A 14,951-nucleotide genomic window follows, 5' to 3' on the forward strand; every position below is an offset into this window, starting at 1 on the left:
TTTAGTGAGCTATGAAACAAGCATTTCATCAGGCTGCTGTTATTACTGGTAACAGCTGGGCCCATTTCATAGAAAACTGAATTTTCCTCACTTTTTAAATTAAATGCCGTTAATGTATTTTCATGCAGTACGTGAATTATGTTAAATATGGTTTGATGTAGTATTAAAGTTGTTGAAGTATCAACATGTTATCTACCCAGTCCACACAGTCTGTACATGGAAATCTAAGCTGCGGAAATAGGGTGTTAAGAATTACTTGTATTTGTGATGTCATGAGAACTGAATGATTGATATACACTGATCAGGCATAACATTAGGAACCCCATGGACCCTCACAGAGCAGGTACCATTTGGGTGGTGGATCATTCTCAGCACTGCAGTATCACTGATGTGGTGGTGGTGTGTAAGTGTGTGTTGCGCTGGTCTGAGTGGATCAGACACGGCAATGCTACTGGAGTTTTTAAACACTGTGTCCACTCACTGTCCGCTGCCTTACAGACTCCTACCTTGCCAGTCCACCTTGTAGATGTAAAGTGAGAGACAGTAGCTCATCTTTTCATCTCTTCATGGATGGCAGTTCACCACCTGAAGCTCATTCCTAGCAAGCCTGAGCTGATATTCATCCCTGCAACTACAGGTCCTAATCATGATCTTGCCATCTCATTCAAGAATTCTCTGATTGTTCCGTCTGTAGAGACAAGAAGTGTTGGTGTGACTCTGGATGGCCAGTTATTGTTCTCGACTCACATTGCGAACCTGACTGAGTCATGCAGGTTTCTCCTGTACAACACCCGTAGGATCCGACCCTTCCTCACCCGAGAGGCCACCCAGGTGCTAATGCAGTCTCTTGTCATCTCAAATCTTGACTACTGCAACTCGCTCTTGGCTGGTCTTCCCATGCAGGCCATCAAGCATCTGCAACTCATCCAGAATGCAGCAGCATGGCTCATCTTCAAACTGCCCAAGTTCAGCCACGTCACCCCACCGCTGCGCTCCCTTCACTGGCTTCCTATAGCTGCACGCATTAGATTTAAAACCCTAATGCTTGTCTACAAAGCCAAAAATGGACCAGCCCCTACCTACTTGATGGCAACGGTGAAATCTCGAACCACAAGCCCTTTGAGCTTCGAGTACAACTCGACTTGACCCGCCATCCAATAAGGCGCGTGGAAGACAAGCATTGCGAATGTTCTCTGTACTGGCACCCAAGTGGTGGAATGAACTCCCACTGGCTGTCCGAACAGCAGAGTCTCTTGCTGTCTTCAAACGCAGACTGAAGACTCATCTCTTTACACAGCACTTAAATGAGCATTGAATTAAGTAATGTTTGCAATATATTGTGCTCCACTTATATATTTTATTGTATTGCACTGTGTATTGTAGTTTACTTTATTGTAGAATGCACTGTGTATTGTAGTTTACTGGTATTGTATTGTATTGTACAGCACAGAGTTCTGTGTTCAACTCTGTTCATTTTTATCTGGGCATCTACAGTGACTTCTGTTTCTAGCAGTACCTGAGCTCAAGACAGCCTTCTTCTCTAACCTATTGGTAACTAGCAAAGATACTTTCTCTAGACAGATAAAGCACTACTTGTAAGTCGCTCTGGATAAGAGCGTCTGCTAAATGCTGTAAATGTAAATGTAAATGTGCTGCTGCACAGTTTGTTTTGGTCATCCTCTAGCCCTTCATCAGTGGTCACAGGACGCTGCCCACTGGACACTGCTGGCCAGATATTTTTGGTTGGTGGACTATTCTCAGTCGAGCAGTGACACTGAGGTGTTTAAAAACTCCAGCAGCTCTGCTGTGTCTGATCCACTCATACCAGCGCAACACACACTAACACACCAATACCACGCCAGTGTTACTGCAGTGCTGAGAATGATCCAAATAGTACCTGCTCTGTGAGGGTCCATGGGGGTCCTAACTACTGAAGAACGGGGTAAAAGACGGATAACAAAGTATGCAGAGAAACAGATGGACTACAGTCTGTAACTGTAGAACTACACAGTGGACCTATACAGTAAGCGGAGCTGATTAAATGGACAACGAGCATAGAAACAAGGAGGTGGTCATGATGTTACACTTGATCGGAAGTTATAAGAAGTGTTTCTGCCTGGATTGCTTTATTAATTAGGCACGATGCAGAACAGCCAGTCAGAACACAGATTACATCATTTAAAGGCACAGTAGCAAACAGCCTGCTTTATAATGCATAGAGAGAGACTGGAAAAAGGTCATGTAAAAACAGATTAAAAATTTATGTAAAATTACAGTAAATTACTAGTTGCATTACTTTGACAGTAATTTTCTATACCATATTAACAAAAATTAACAAGAAAATACCAGCTGTATCAGCACATGGACCAAAAGAATTGAAATGACTTTACATTTTTTATCTAGACCTTTAAATAGTTATTTTTGTTAACCCCTTAAAAGGCCAGGGCCTGCCGGTCGTTTATTACACAATTCTATAACCTAAGAATAGCTTCAGTAGTTTGCATTGAAGTCAGTGTATTTACTCAATAATACGTCTTAATATGTAGTAAGTCTGTGATTTTAAGGAGTTACTCTAATATAAATTATGTAAAAAAAATTTTCCATTTGACACAATTATTCACCATGTTTTTCACTGTGTATGCACAGAATATCTCAAGTACAGGAAAGTGGAAATTAAGAGCGCTGAGATGCTGCAGCAACTTCAGATTTCAGGACAACTGCTAATAAATATATTAAAATATATGAACTTTGTAATAATTTGTCTTTTTAAAACATTCTTTATCCGCGGACTGTTTAAGTCAATTACAGCTGTTGCCAGCTTTGGGGGTGTGACTCTAAAACTAAAGTTGGTTGTGGCACTAAAAGGGAAGGGTATGCAAAGATGTAGGCATTTGGTGTAAATGATTAAAAATGTTCAAATGAAAAAAGGCTAATCACGCATATCACTTATATGCTACTTAAAATTTTAGTCCCCCCAATATAAAATACCTTTCTGCATCCCTGCTTAAGAATGCAGATTTAAATGCAAATACACATTTTTCAGACAGTTTATGCCTTTTTAACTCTCAGTTGCTGTTATATGTCACAATGCTGTGTAGTACAGCTCAATATATTAATGTATAATGCATGTATTAGTGCATAATTTGCTGTATTTTATTCCTTTAAATTCTAGATAGTGTCATGTAACTTCTTGTGGTTATTAGTTTAGAGCTAATGAGAGTTTAACAGGTTTGTCACGATTGGCCCCTCCCAGTCTTCCATGTGCGTTTGTTTACATGTCCATGTGCTTCTGTTTTGTTTCCTCCCAGTTCTGCCCCCTTGTTCCTTGACTCCGCCCTTGATTGTTCCCACCTGTTTTCCACCTGTCTTGTGAACCCTCGTTATCCCTGTTTGTATTTGAGCCCTGTTTTTTCCCTAGTCTATTGCTGGTCTTTGTTGGATGTACTGTTTGAAGTGTGTTGTATTCTCGTGCTGTTTGTTTATTCCAGCCCCCGTGTTGATTATCCTGTGTTTCTTTCATTATGTCTGTCCCTCCTGTTCTCCATGTTGGCTCTCTGACACTGGACCGTTTCGCCCTGATTATGGATTTGCCCTTAATATATCTCGCTTGTCTTGGCACATGCATCCGCCTCCTCATCTCTCCACACCGTTACAAGGTTACAAACACTTGATGTGTTCTGTACTCTAAAGAGCCGTTTTCATCATTACTAATTAGAAGGTAAGCAAAGTGCTAAACATGTTCTCAATAAGTCAGTTTCCTTCACAAATTTGATACCTCTGCATGGCATTTTTGTTGCCAAGAAAGACAAAATATTTCACAAATATATCGGCATGTGACTAAACGATGACTAAAACTGCCACTTCAGAAAACATCTCAAAGTATTAGTAAGTTATTTAACTCTTAATATCTATAATAGTTATGAATGGAAATGAAGCAATACATTTGAAACTATGCAGAATCTATGGACAGCTATGTATTATACAGCTAATAATCAATAATGCGCAGTACATAAACTGTTTAAAACAGTCAAAGGCTTTTTTGCACAAAGAACACAACTTTAATAACCGCCAATGTGTTCCTAAAAAATAAAGTGATATTCATTATTACAGTTTAAGATCAAGCCAAATGGCTATGAAGCCTTTGGGAAATGCCTTAATGAGCCCCACCAGCGATTTCGTAAAGTTATTTGTACAAGATTGCTTTTTGGCTGAAAAGATGATCACTGTGACATTTTCCCATCGTCTTCAATCGATATCTCTTTACCCATCAGCAGGTCACTCTTCCCGTTCTGCGTTTTCCTGACATGTGGCTTGTGACTGTATTTTATGTTTGTTATGAGGATTTTAGTCTAATGGCTGCATAATTATGACAAACATAATATCAGCCATCAGGTGGTCATTGACTGAGACAGTTAATTGCAACTTTAAACAGATTTAAACAGCAAAATTACAATTCACAGCACACTGTACGAAAGCCTGTGATTGGCCTGAATGAGTGAACATCGCAGCCTTGATTTCAAGTTGACAATCAGGTTGTTTGGGATGTAATTGTCATAGCTGAACTCAGGACAGCTGGAGTGAAGACACACAGACCTGTTTTTTTTCCAGACCTCTCACGGAACAGTGAACAGGAACATCTAAAACTGGTCACCGAGTTCACAGCAGACACACACTGTCATTTCCACGCTGTAGTAGAGCACACATGCAGTGAATGCTTTTTGTAACTATAAAGCGTATATTTATATGCAGCAGGTGTTTTATTATATAGATTAGATTAATTGTAGCCTGTCATAATCTGCTAATTGCAAAGTCCAAAGCTGCCTTATCAGTTAATGAAAAATTAATGCAGCAGTTGTTGTCGCTTTGCACTTGTGCTCAGGTTGCTTTAATATTACTTTATAACTGATATCACAACTACACTGTTATAACCAGCAATATAAAACTTTGCATAATATATTTTTGAGGTCCACTTATGATGTGTTTGGTTTTATGCTCAAAAATAGTCATAATTCATCTTTGCATGACTATTTTCCAACCTCTCTTTATCTCTTTGAATTAAACAGGTTGTTGTTAATGTACCTTTAAAATGGACTCTGTTCTGATTGGCTGCCCTGTATTGTGCCTCTTACAAAAAGGAGTCCAAGCTGAAATACTCCTGTAACAATATGAATGGGTGAAGCTAAACTGCTGTAGGCTGTATAGCTAGATATACAGTACCGTGCAAAAGTTTTAGGCACTTGAGTAAATGATATTTAAAAAGCCAGTTATCTGGGCAGAAAGTGTTTTACACATACAAATTTAATGTAATTTTACGTATGTGAATGTGTTTATTTAACCACAGTGTAAAAAAGGAGGTTTCAGCATAAAAGTCAATTACCTGTCCACTTTAAAATGTCAAGTTATTTGAATGTTAAATAATAAGCTATAAAACACACATTCTTGTTAACAGTAAGTGAAGACCACAAATTAGATGTCATATTAGTTGTTATCATCAATTTCTGGCTTACCTGATAAATACTTCATTATGTTTAATCAGGTGTGCCTGTGTTGGATTTGAACAAACCACTGTGATGGCTGGGTTAATCGAGGTGACATCTGGAATCAAAGCTGTGATTTTTTAAAGGTAAATAAAAACACAGCAGACCCTCATTCTCCTCCTGCTGCTTTGTCTGTAATATCTGAAATGGCCCACTTTGTTTCTGAAGCACCATGGACACCATGCTACCCTTTCTCTCGTACTATCTGAGAAACCACCTGACTGGGTAAGCTGCGGCTTACCACAAAAAAGCCATAAACCAGCTGATACTGAAACATTAATGGCTGTAATATTTTCCAAATTCAGTTTATGGATCACATGTATGATACAAACAACTTGACAAATTTGATAATGGTTTCTTATTCAATTTTGCGTTCCATCTTAAACGGTGTAGCATATACATTTAGCTACCTGTATAGGTGTCACAGTGTTATGTAGTGAAATCATCAGTAATATTAATTAGCTGTTGATATATTTTTGGCCATACCCCCTGAGATGAATGGTATTGAACAGTTTGTTTGGGAGACTTACTGTTCATTGCAGCTCAGATTCCATATATGGACTGTACTGACATATGGAACCAACTGTACATACGGAACCGACAGCACAATTGGAACTGACTGTACTTTGATAAAACAGTCAAACTCTATTATTTTAAAAAAGTTTTAGTTTTACATTAACCAGACCCTTGAAGCCCTTTAAGACAAGTGCTATTAAACATTTTTTCTCTGCCAATCAATACGAGACTTATCCAGGATTACAAGTAGGCTGCTAAAGCGTGCGCCCTTACGGCCACTGAATTTTAACACGCACTGTATGTGTTTGTGTGATGGAGAAAGAAAGAGAGAGAGGGTAGGGGTGAGACAGAGAAGGAGAAATTGAAGTAGCAATTTTTTTACATAAACATCCTCCCTCAAATTACTGTTCTGCCATTAGCCTTCTCCACACAAGCTATTACTCAAATTGCAGGCTGTATCCATGGGGCAACAACAGTTTGTCTTGTTTCTATTTTTCTTTGTTCATCTTATAAATGTTTGATATGGTGCTCAGTGCCCACGTAGCACGACAAAACGGCAATTACGCAGCACACATCAATCACAGGCTGTTACCGAATTCAGAGCGGATCATAAACATCTCACTGGGCAAAACAGTTCACTTTCAGTGCTGATAATTGCTGCAAATGTGTTTGATGACTAATTATGTGAAAAGTCACACTCAAATAAGATACTGGTATGTTTACCGCAGTCTTTGCTCAGCCATCAACCATCGTAAAAACCTTCTATGAGTCGCCCTGTGGGGCCTTTTACTGCAAAAACCTCAGAGGCATGGTTAAAAGACAACCACTTACACCAAACACATTAGCCACACAAACAACATAATTACTGAATGTTGATGGCTTTTACCCTTCGTGTTGTTTTATAAGCATGTAGGAAATAGACAGGCTCACCTTACGAGGTCAGAGTACTCATTACCACAGATGTCTGTGGAGGTTAATGCTGGAATGGTGCTAGTTTTACTGTCTGAGCAGATAGAACTTCCAATAGTGTGGATGCTCACATCCAACGAGGACATTACTCATTACCCCCAGCTAAAATCAATGTTAATTTACAACATATTGATCTGCAAAGATACATATTGGTTTCGTGTTAAAGAGCACAAACGCAAACACAAGCACAACAACACAGTTTCGTAAAGCTATCTTTTGGAGTATTTCCACGGATTTCAGGCCGACACAACCCGAAGCACAGTGGAATGAAAACTGTGTGGCAAACTCATAAATGAGTAGCGAATTCAGAAAACACTTTCATCAAAATGAAAACCTGAGCTTCATTTCACAAACAGGCTGCAAATATGAGAAATATGTGCAACTTCGGAAGTGCTGCAAAAAATTACAGTTGCTACTGAATAAGATAATATAATAAGATTAAACTCAAAACATCGTCCTTGTTGGCATACAGTTGCGCAGAAAAGTTCACTCACCTATAGATAAATTACATGTTTTCTTGCTTTTGTAAGTGAAAAAAGTTTGTACATCCTTTATACTTTACACAATTACTGTTTATTTGCTGAATTTAAGACATAAATAAAACAATAATTCTAATAATAATAATAACACAAATATAACAAAACTAAATATGGCCCATGCAAAAGTTGACACTATAATGTCCTGTTGTGCCTTGTCCTTGTCTTTGTTTGTTTTGCTGTATTCCTGTGTCGTGTGTTTTGTTTATATCTTTCATGTGTTTTTGTTTTGGTTTCCAGCTCCGCCCTTGGTCGCACCTTTAACTTGTTTCTTGCTCTTTGCTCCGCCCCTGTGACTGTGACCCTTGTTTCAGTCTTGTCTTTGCTTAGCACTGAATGTGAACGTGCATGTATGTTTGTTCTGGATTGGTCATACTTAAGCTGTTATGTTTTTGTTAAGCTTTGTTATGTTGTTTTAGTTCTGCCTCTTAGTTCTGTTTCTTTTCTTGTTTGCTTTACTCTTGTTCTTGTTTTTTTATGCCTATTTTTTCTGTTTCTGCCATGGACATTTTTTATTTTATACCAACTTGTCTTCCAATATGTTAAATAATTGTGCTCTGAAATCTGCAGGAAGGACAGTGGTCACGACCCACCAGCACGTCCAAAGTTTTACGAGACACTTCTATAAACTAATAATAACTCAGCCAGATTGTATTTCATGTAGTTATGTAATATGGGGATTTTGAGGGGTTAAGGGTATTCTCTATAGAGGAGACTTAGAAAGTAAACAACTAAACATTTAATATGACCAGTGGTGAATTTTTGAATACAATTGTAATAAAGCATGTGAAATGCATTGAAGTATATTTTTCTAATAATAAAAAAGAACATCTGTGACACAAACCGACGATAAGAAAGTAAAAGCTATTTAACAGAAACAAACAAAAATACAAGAAATGCTGGAAAGCTCCGCCCCCTCACACTACAACGCTCAGAGACACAAACTACTAGCCATTTTCCTGAAATGCTCTGCGAACAAGAAATCTGACATTTTCAGACTTCTTGAACAAGAAGCCTCACCTGTATCTGAAGCAATCTAATGCAATACAGTATCTTACTACAGAATTTCCATATACATTTGCACACATTTTACTGAGCAGCACAACGTCCACAGATATAAACTAAAGAATTCAAAGAATCAAAGTAGATAACTCAAACATGCAGTGATATATTTCCACACTCTAAGCGTTCATCCAGAGCAGAGTGTTGTGTTGGTGTTGTGTGTGAGAGGATGCATAATGTTAATATTCTGCCTGTTTACAGTTGGATTTATGATTATGGCAACATGAAGGAACCATAAATAGCTTGAAAATAATCAATCCCTTGATCCAGGAAATACTAATCATGTCTCCTCTCAAATGTAAATGTAAATGTTTGTTTTTCGTCTTCCTCCTCTCTAGGCAAACATTTTGATGGACATCTCTTTGTTTTTCCTTCTCTCTCTCCTTTCCCCTCATCACAGTTCCAATACAATTCAGATACTCATTCATCAAAGGAAGATTGCAGCAGCATTCTCTTAAGCCAGTGGTGCTCAGCTGTGTTTCAAATTCAAAGCCCATTTGAAACAGAAAAGACAAACAGAGGGTCCAGAGCCGCCAGAGGAGCTTCCAGCTCAGACAAACAACTGTTTCTTTTTTCCGTCATCACAATTAGAGCTGCCACAATTCATCAATTACCCTCAATTACTCAATTCAAGAAAAAGTAGTGATTCAAATTTGTCTTCTCGGTGTATCAGCAGTGATTAGTTGGCAATTTGCATAATTATATGCATACTTTGAATTTTCCTACTGGTTTCTCACAGGAACACAGTCTGATGGACACATTTATTTATATGCATTATTTACCACATTGCTTTTAAATATTGTTAAACAGTTAAAATATTGTTAAAAGTCTTATTTCCTCAGTTCTCTCACCTTGACTATTGTAATGCTCCGATCACAGGACTTCCAACTTGTGCAAAATGCAGCCACAAGAATATTAACATGTCAAACCACAAGATCACATCACAGTAATTTCATTATCACCACACTGGCTGCCTGTTTCCTTATTTTAAATCTATTAAGGGCGGCACGGTGGCGTGGTGGGTAGCACTGTTGCCTCACAGCGAGGAGGGCCTGGGTTCGATTCCCCGGCCGGGCGACCAGGGTCCTCTCTGTGTGGAGTTTGCATGTTCTCCCCGTGTCTGCGTGGGTTTCTTCTGGGTTCTCCGGTTTCCTCCCACAGTCCAAAGACATGCAGTCAGGCCAATTGGACCTGTTACATTGCCCCTGGGTGTGTGTGTGTGTGTGTGTGTGTGAGTGACTGTCTGTGTCTGTCTGTCTGCCCTGCGATGGACTGGCGACCTGTCCAGGGTGTATCCTGCCTTCTGCTCGAAGACTGCTGGGATAGGCTCCAGCACCCCCCCCGCGACCCTGACGGAGAAGCGGCTTAGAAAATGGATGGATGGATAAATCTATTAATGGCAATAAAGCATCTTCATACATTCCTGAATGTCTGCTAAACTAAGTGCCAGATTATGTCCTAAGATTATCCAGAATTTTATGCACCAAAGATCTGTAGCACATTACCAACAATACTTCACCATGATTGATTGATTGACTGATTAAATTAATAAATAAATAAAATGTGAGTGTTCACTTAGCATTTAACTAGGTTTTATTATTCTCCTTTTATTTACTGGCATGTTAGTTTTACTTCATTTACTTTCCTTCTGATTTGAGCTTCTTTATAAATGTATGACAGTATAAATAAAGTAAAATAAATAAATAAAACAAAATATAAAGTTTTGAAGTTTTATAAGATAAAGTATAAATAATGTATCCTCACCATCATTATCATTACTATTCATCTCGATTCAGCATCGAAATAAACAATAAATGACTAGTACTAACACTAATAATAATAATAATGGATGGACAGTGCAACCCTGTTTCCTAAAAGCTGGGACGCTGTGTACAATATAAATAAAAACAGAATACAATCACGTGTAAAAAAAGGGTTCATTGGCAACAGGTCAGTAACATAAATGGGTACAAAAAGAGCAGCCCAGAGAGGCTGAGTCTTTCAGGAGTAAAGATGATGTTCACTCTGTGAAAGATGGCACAAAGAACTTGCTTTTCATCGTCTACAGTACATTATAACATTACAAGATTCAGAGAATCTGGAGAAATCTCTGTGTTTAGGGAAAAAGGTCAAAAATCCATTTTGGCTGGCCATGCTATTCGGGCCCGCAGGCAGCACTGCATTAAAACCATGACTTGATTCTCTAGTGGACACACCACATGAGCTCAGGAGCACTTTCGAAAAGCACTGTCTGTGAACACAGTTCATTATTGCATCCACAACTGCAAGTTAAAACTCTTTTTGTTTAGTTTTTTCAGGAAAGGCCTTGCGTATTTTAGCAACACAATGACAAACCTCTACAAAATTCTCCTGCATGTATTACAACAGCATGGCTCTATAGAAAACAGGTCCACAAACTGGCCTGCCTGCAGTCCAGACTTGCCACCACTGACAACATTTGATGTATTATGAAACCAAAAATAAAACAAAGGAGACCCTGAACCGCTGAGCAGGTGAAATCCTATATGAAGCAAGAACACAAAAAAACATTTCCTTTTCAAAAATACAGCAGTTGCTCTACTCAGTTCCCAAATGCTTACAGAGTGTTTTAAAAGAAGAGGTGATGCAACACAGTGGTAAACATGCCCCTGTCCCAACTATTTTGAAACATGTTGTTGGCATCAAACTCAAATTGGTCATTAATGTCTCCAAAAAAAAAAAATTCCCAGCCTCAACATGATATACTCACACATCTCTATACATATGTAGATGTGTGTGTATATGTATGTATACACACACACACACACACCTATATATATATTTTCTCCATTGTTGTACAGCTTAAAGATTCTACATTGTGAGATGATTCCTCACTACCAACTGAAAAGTTTGCAATTTATTTCATATTAACTGCCAAACACGGCCAAATAATTGAGGGAGATAATCCTCCTTCCACCTCTCTCTCTTTCTCCACTTCTCTCCCTCCCTCTCGCTCTCTCTCTTTCTCCAGTTCTCTCCCTCTCTCTCTCTCGCTCTCTCTTTCCTTCCTTTATCTCTCTGCAGTGACCTTCCTGGCTTGATATTCTGAAATACTACGTCCACATATTGCGTTTCTGAGCTCTAAGCTCTCAGTAAATCCCAGCACAAATACCAAACTCAAACACTGAGAGAGCTTTAAGACAGAAAAGCTTTTCCCACTGGAGCCAAAATACAAAACACCACTGCTACTTTCTCAGCCATTAAATCTCTGACCTTCATTCAGTTCTTTAAGAAATAATTCAGTTCATCATCAAATCTCAAATTTCAGCAGGATTAGTGTGATTAGGCTACTTTGTTAAGATTCTGAATTATTACTAAAAATACATAGAACACAAACATATACCATGAAGAACAATTTATACAGTATTGCAAACAGGCTGTTTTTAGTACTTTGCCTTTGGGACTGACATATGTAAATGACTTCTGTTCTAACTGGCTGCCCTGTATTGTGTTTCATTCCAAAAGCAGGTCATTCTGAAGCACGTCTGTGGCACAACAAGCAGAACAAAACTACTGTAGGCTGAATAGCTGGATATAAGTTAATACTTTGGTTTTTTGTGAAATTACAAAAGCAATTCATTCATTCATTCATTCATTCATTGTTGCTGCTTAGGCTCCAATATAAGTATTTTATGGACTAGAGAGTTAACAATACATTTTGAAACTTTAACAGTGTTTCCATAATATATTTAAGTGCTTATTTAAAAAGAAAAGAAAATGTTTTCATTATTTGGGCCCATTAAAGCCAAAAGAACATGAGTGTGTTCTTAAACCTCACATGAGTGCTCTTTTACTATTTATACAAGGAAGACAAGTCCTGTACATTGTTTCAAATATTTGTTTTAATATTGCCATTTTCTTCCACCAAAGGTAGTTCCTGCAGCTTAGTAAAGTGATCATTGCTGTTACTTAGCAACCATCTAGATGTAAAAAGAGAAGTACATCATGTGTGGTCTGAACTAACTGCTAACAGAACACTTTTTGGCTGAATGATATGTGTCACAATATTGTGATTATTACACTCTGCTTTGTGTCCTTCAACACCCATTAACTGTGGCAGAATTAGACACTGCCTTTTGTGTATTACTTCTTTTTTTTATTATAATTGATTATAAGCAGTTCTAGCACTCCAAAACCTATGATACGGTTACGTGGCGTAATGGTTAACGCACTACGGATTGGGCTGCCCACCACTCTGGGCAAGTGTACTCACTGCCCCCTAGTGTGTGTGTGCTCACTACAGTGTATGTGGTGTTTCACTTCACGGAAGGGTGAAATGCGGAGGTGAAATTTCCCCATTGTGGGTCTCTTATAATCTTAATGTAGTTGAACAGACACCTTCATTTGCATTGCTACACCCCTACTAGCCCCATAAAACCTTACAATTCTTGCTGGACTAGCGTAAGACCCCCTAATGTAAACTAGAACTCTGCATGGGCACCCTTAAAAGCAATTCAATCTTATTCCCAGCATTTACCCACTGCTTTGGTCCAGGCAGGGCAATCATCCTCTGCTCAGTGAAGCTCTGTTAATGGCCTGTTTGCCAGCCTGATAGCTAATGCATGAAATTATAAGATGAATTTCACGACCCTAGGTTATTTCTCTTCATTTGAAATAAGGTGCCACATCGTATTACTCAAGCCTTAAATCAACACAGAGGCAACAGCGAGGTTAAATGTGTGTGTAAAAGTTTTTAGGCTATGCTGCTCTGATAGACTGAGCTGCAGTGCATCCCATGGAACTAATAAGACTTTAAGAGAGTCAGCAAAGCAATACAGTGATTATCACACATAGGGTGAATTAGTCATCGTGTGATCTCCCTCCTCTCTCCCTAACTCCATTTAGTTGCATAGCAGAAAATAAGTTGTGCCTCTGTTCCTGGCAGAATAAAACGAAATGAGTCTGTGACTTACAGAGCCAGATATAAAAGTTCTCACAGAAAGCCTTATTTTTATCATATGAACCATTATGTTAACCATATATGAAGAACAGTAGCTATAAAATGGGTTAAAGAAACACAGCAATAGCAAACGTTACAGATACTGTAAAGAGACCATGAAAAGAGATTGTGGTATTCCTGTTGAAATGCGTGTGGTACAGTAGTTTTATTCACTAAGCAATGCATTTCACTGAATGACTCATTTGTGAAACACTCTTTGAGGCATTCATTCACTAGTGGCTACGTATGCCAAAGCGCTGGCTGTAATTATCAGCCATAACTTCAATATTACACTGATGACAATAATTCTATTTTTCAATCAGCGAATAATAGGGTTAGGGTTAGCTTTTCGAGAGCGAGGAGAAAATCAAGCTCCACTCATATTTGAGTCTAAAAGGATGTGTAGCTGTCAAGAACGTCTGAAACTGAACTTTAGAGGTGTGACAAAAACATCCCTGTAGATTTCCTGCTGCTGAAAAATTAATAACTTTCAGAGATTAAATAAATGGGTAATCTCTGACTTTTGCACAGTATTGTATGTTAGTATTTACAAGTTTTGACAAGAACTGAATTAAAGTGTAGGCCCATTTCAAGCCCTCAGATTTTAAAGAACTAAGCATAAGTGTGATTATGAAAATGTCTGACGTTATGAAAAACACATTTAATCAGGCTTGTCCCAACTTTTGACTGGTACTGTACTTTCGCTATTCATAGTTTTATGTTTCATTTTTTGATGACAGGCTATTAGTAGTTTGATACTGTTCATATAAACGCAGTACATTTTCAAAGACCAGAGCAGACATAAATCATTTGTATGAGTGTACTGAAAGGTATGGCTCATACCTCGTGAGCGCTCTAAGTGTCCCAGCGTCTCAATCTGCTCCACCAGATCATTGGAGTTCCACTGACTCATCCCCAGCAGTATGGCTGTCTTCCCCTCCATCACATCTGCCAACCGAAACACAAACACACTCAAATCCCCTCTAAAGCACTACTTAAAACAGGTCTGCACACACACTGCAAGAAACAATTAACTTAGTTTACTCCAGTGGTTATTACAGAACAATTTCCTTGGCTCACTGCTGTTGCCCTAACGTGTTTATGTTTGCTATTATTAGGTAATGCTGATAATTAAATCCCTAATGACTTCTTAAATGAGTCAACCAGATGCAAGGAGTAGAGGTCGTAAAGGTGGATGACTTCAAATATCTTGGGTCAACCATCCAGAGTAATGGACGGTGTAGAAAACGTGAGGAAGAGGGTGCAGGCAGGATGGAGTGGGTGGAGACGAGTGTCAGCAGCAAGAGTGAAAGGGAAGGTTTACAAGACAGTAGTGCGTCCTGCTATGATGTA

The 14,951-nt window shown here is 38.6% G+C and overlaps 1 protein-coding gene across 1 annotated transcript in view; it reads right to left on the reverse strand.

The window, feature by feature from the left end:
• The window catches only part of plrdgb (PITP-less RdgB-like protein), a 108,641-nt gene that overhangs the window by 44,993 nt on the left and 48,697 nt on the right, over nucleotides 1-14,951 (reverse strand). The window contains exon 3 of the mRNA XM_017704396.2: nucleotides 14,442-14,546. Within this exon, the coding sequence (XP_017559885.1) occupies nucleotides 14,442-14,546 (105 nt within the window). The remainder of the gene's footprint in view (nucleotides 1-14,441; nucleotides 14,547-14,951) is intronic.

Source organism: Pygocentrus nattereri, chromosome 16 (assembly GCF_015220715.1).
Source record: "Pygocentrus nattereri isolate fPygNat1 chromosome 16, fPygNat1.pri, whole genome shotgun sequence".
Taxonomy (NCBI): domain Eukaryota; kingdom Metazoa; phylum Chordata; class Actinopteri; order Characiformes; family Serrasalmidae; genus Pygocentrus; species Pygocentrus nattereri.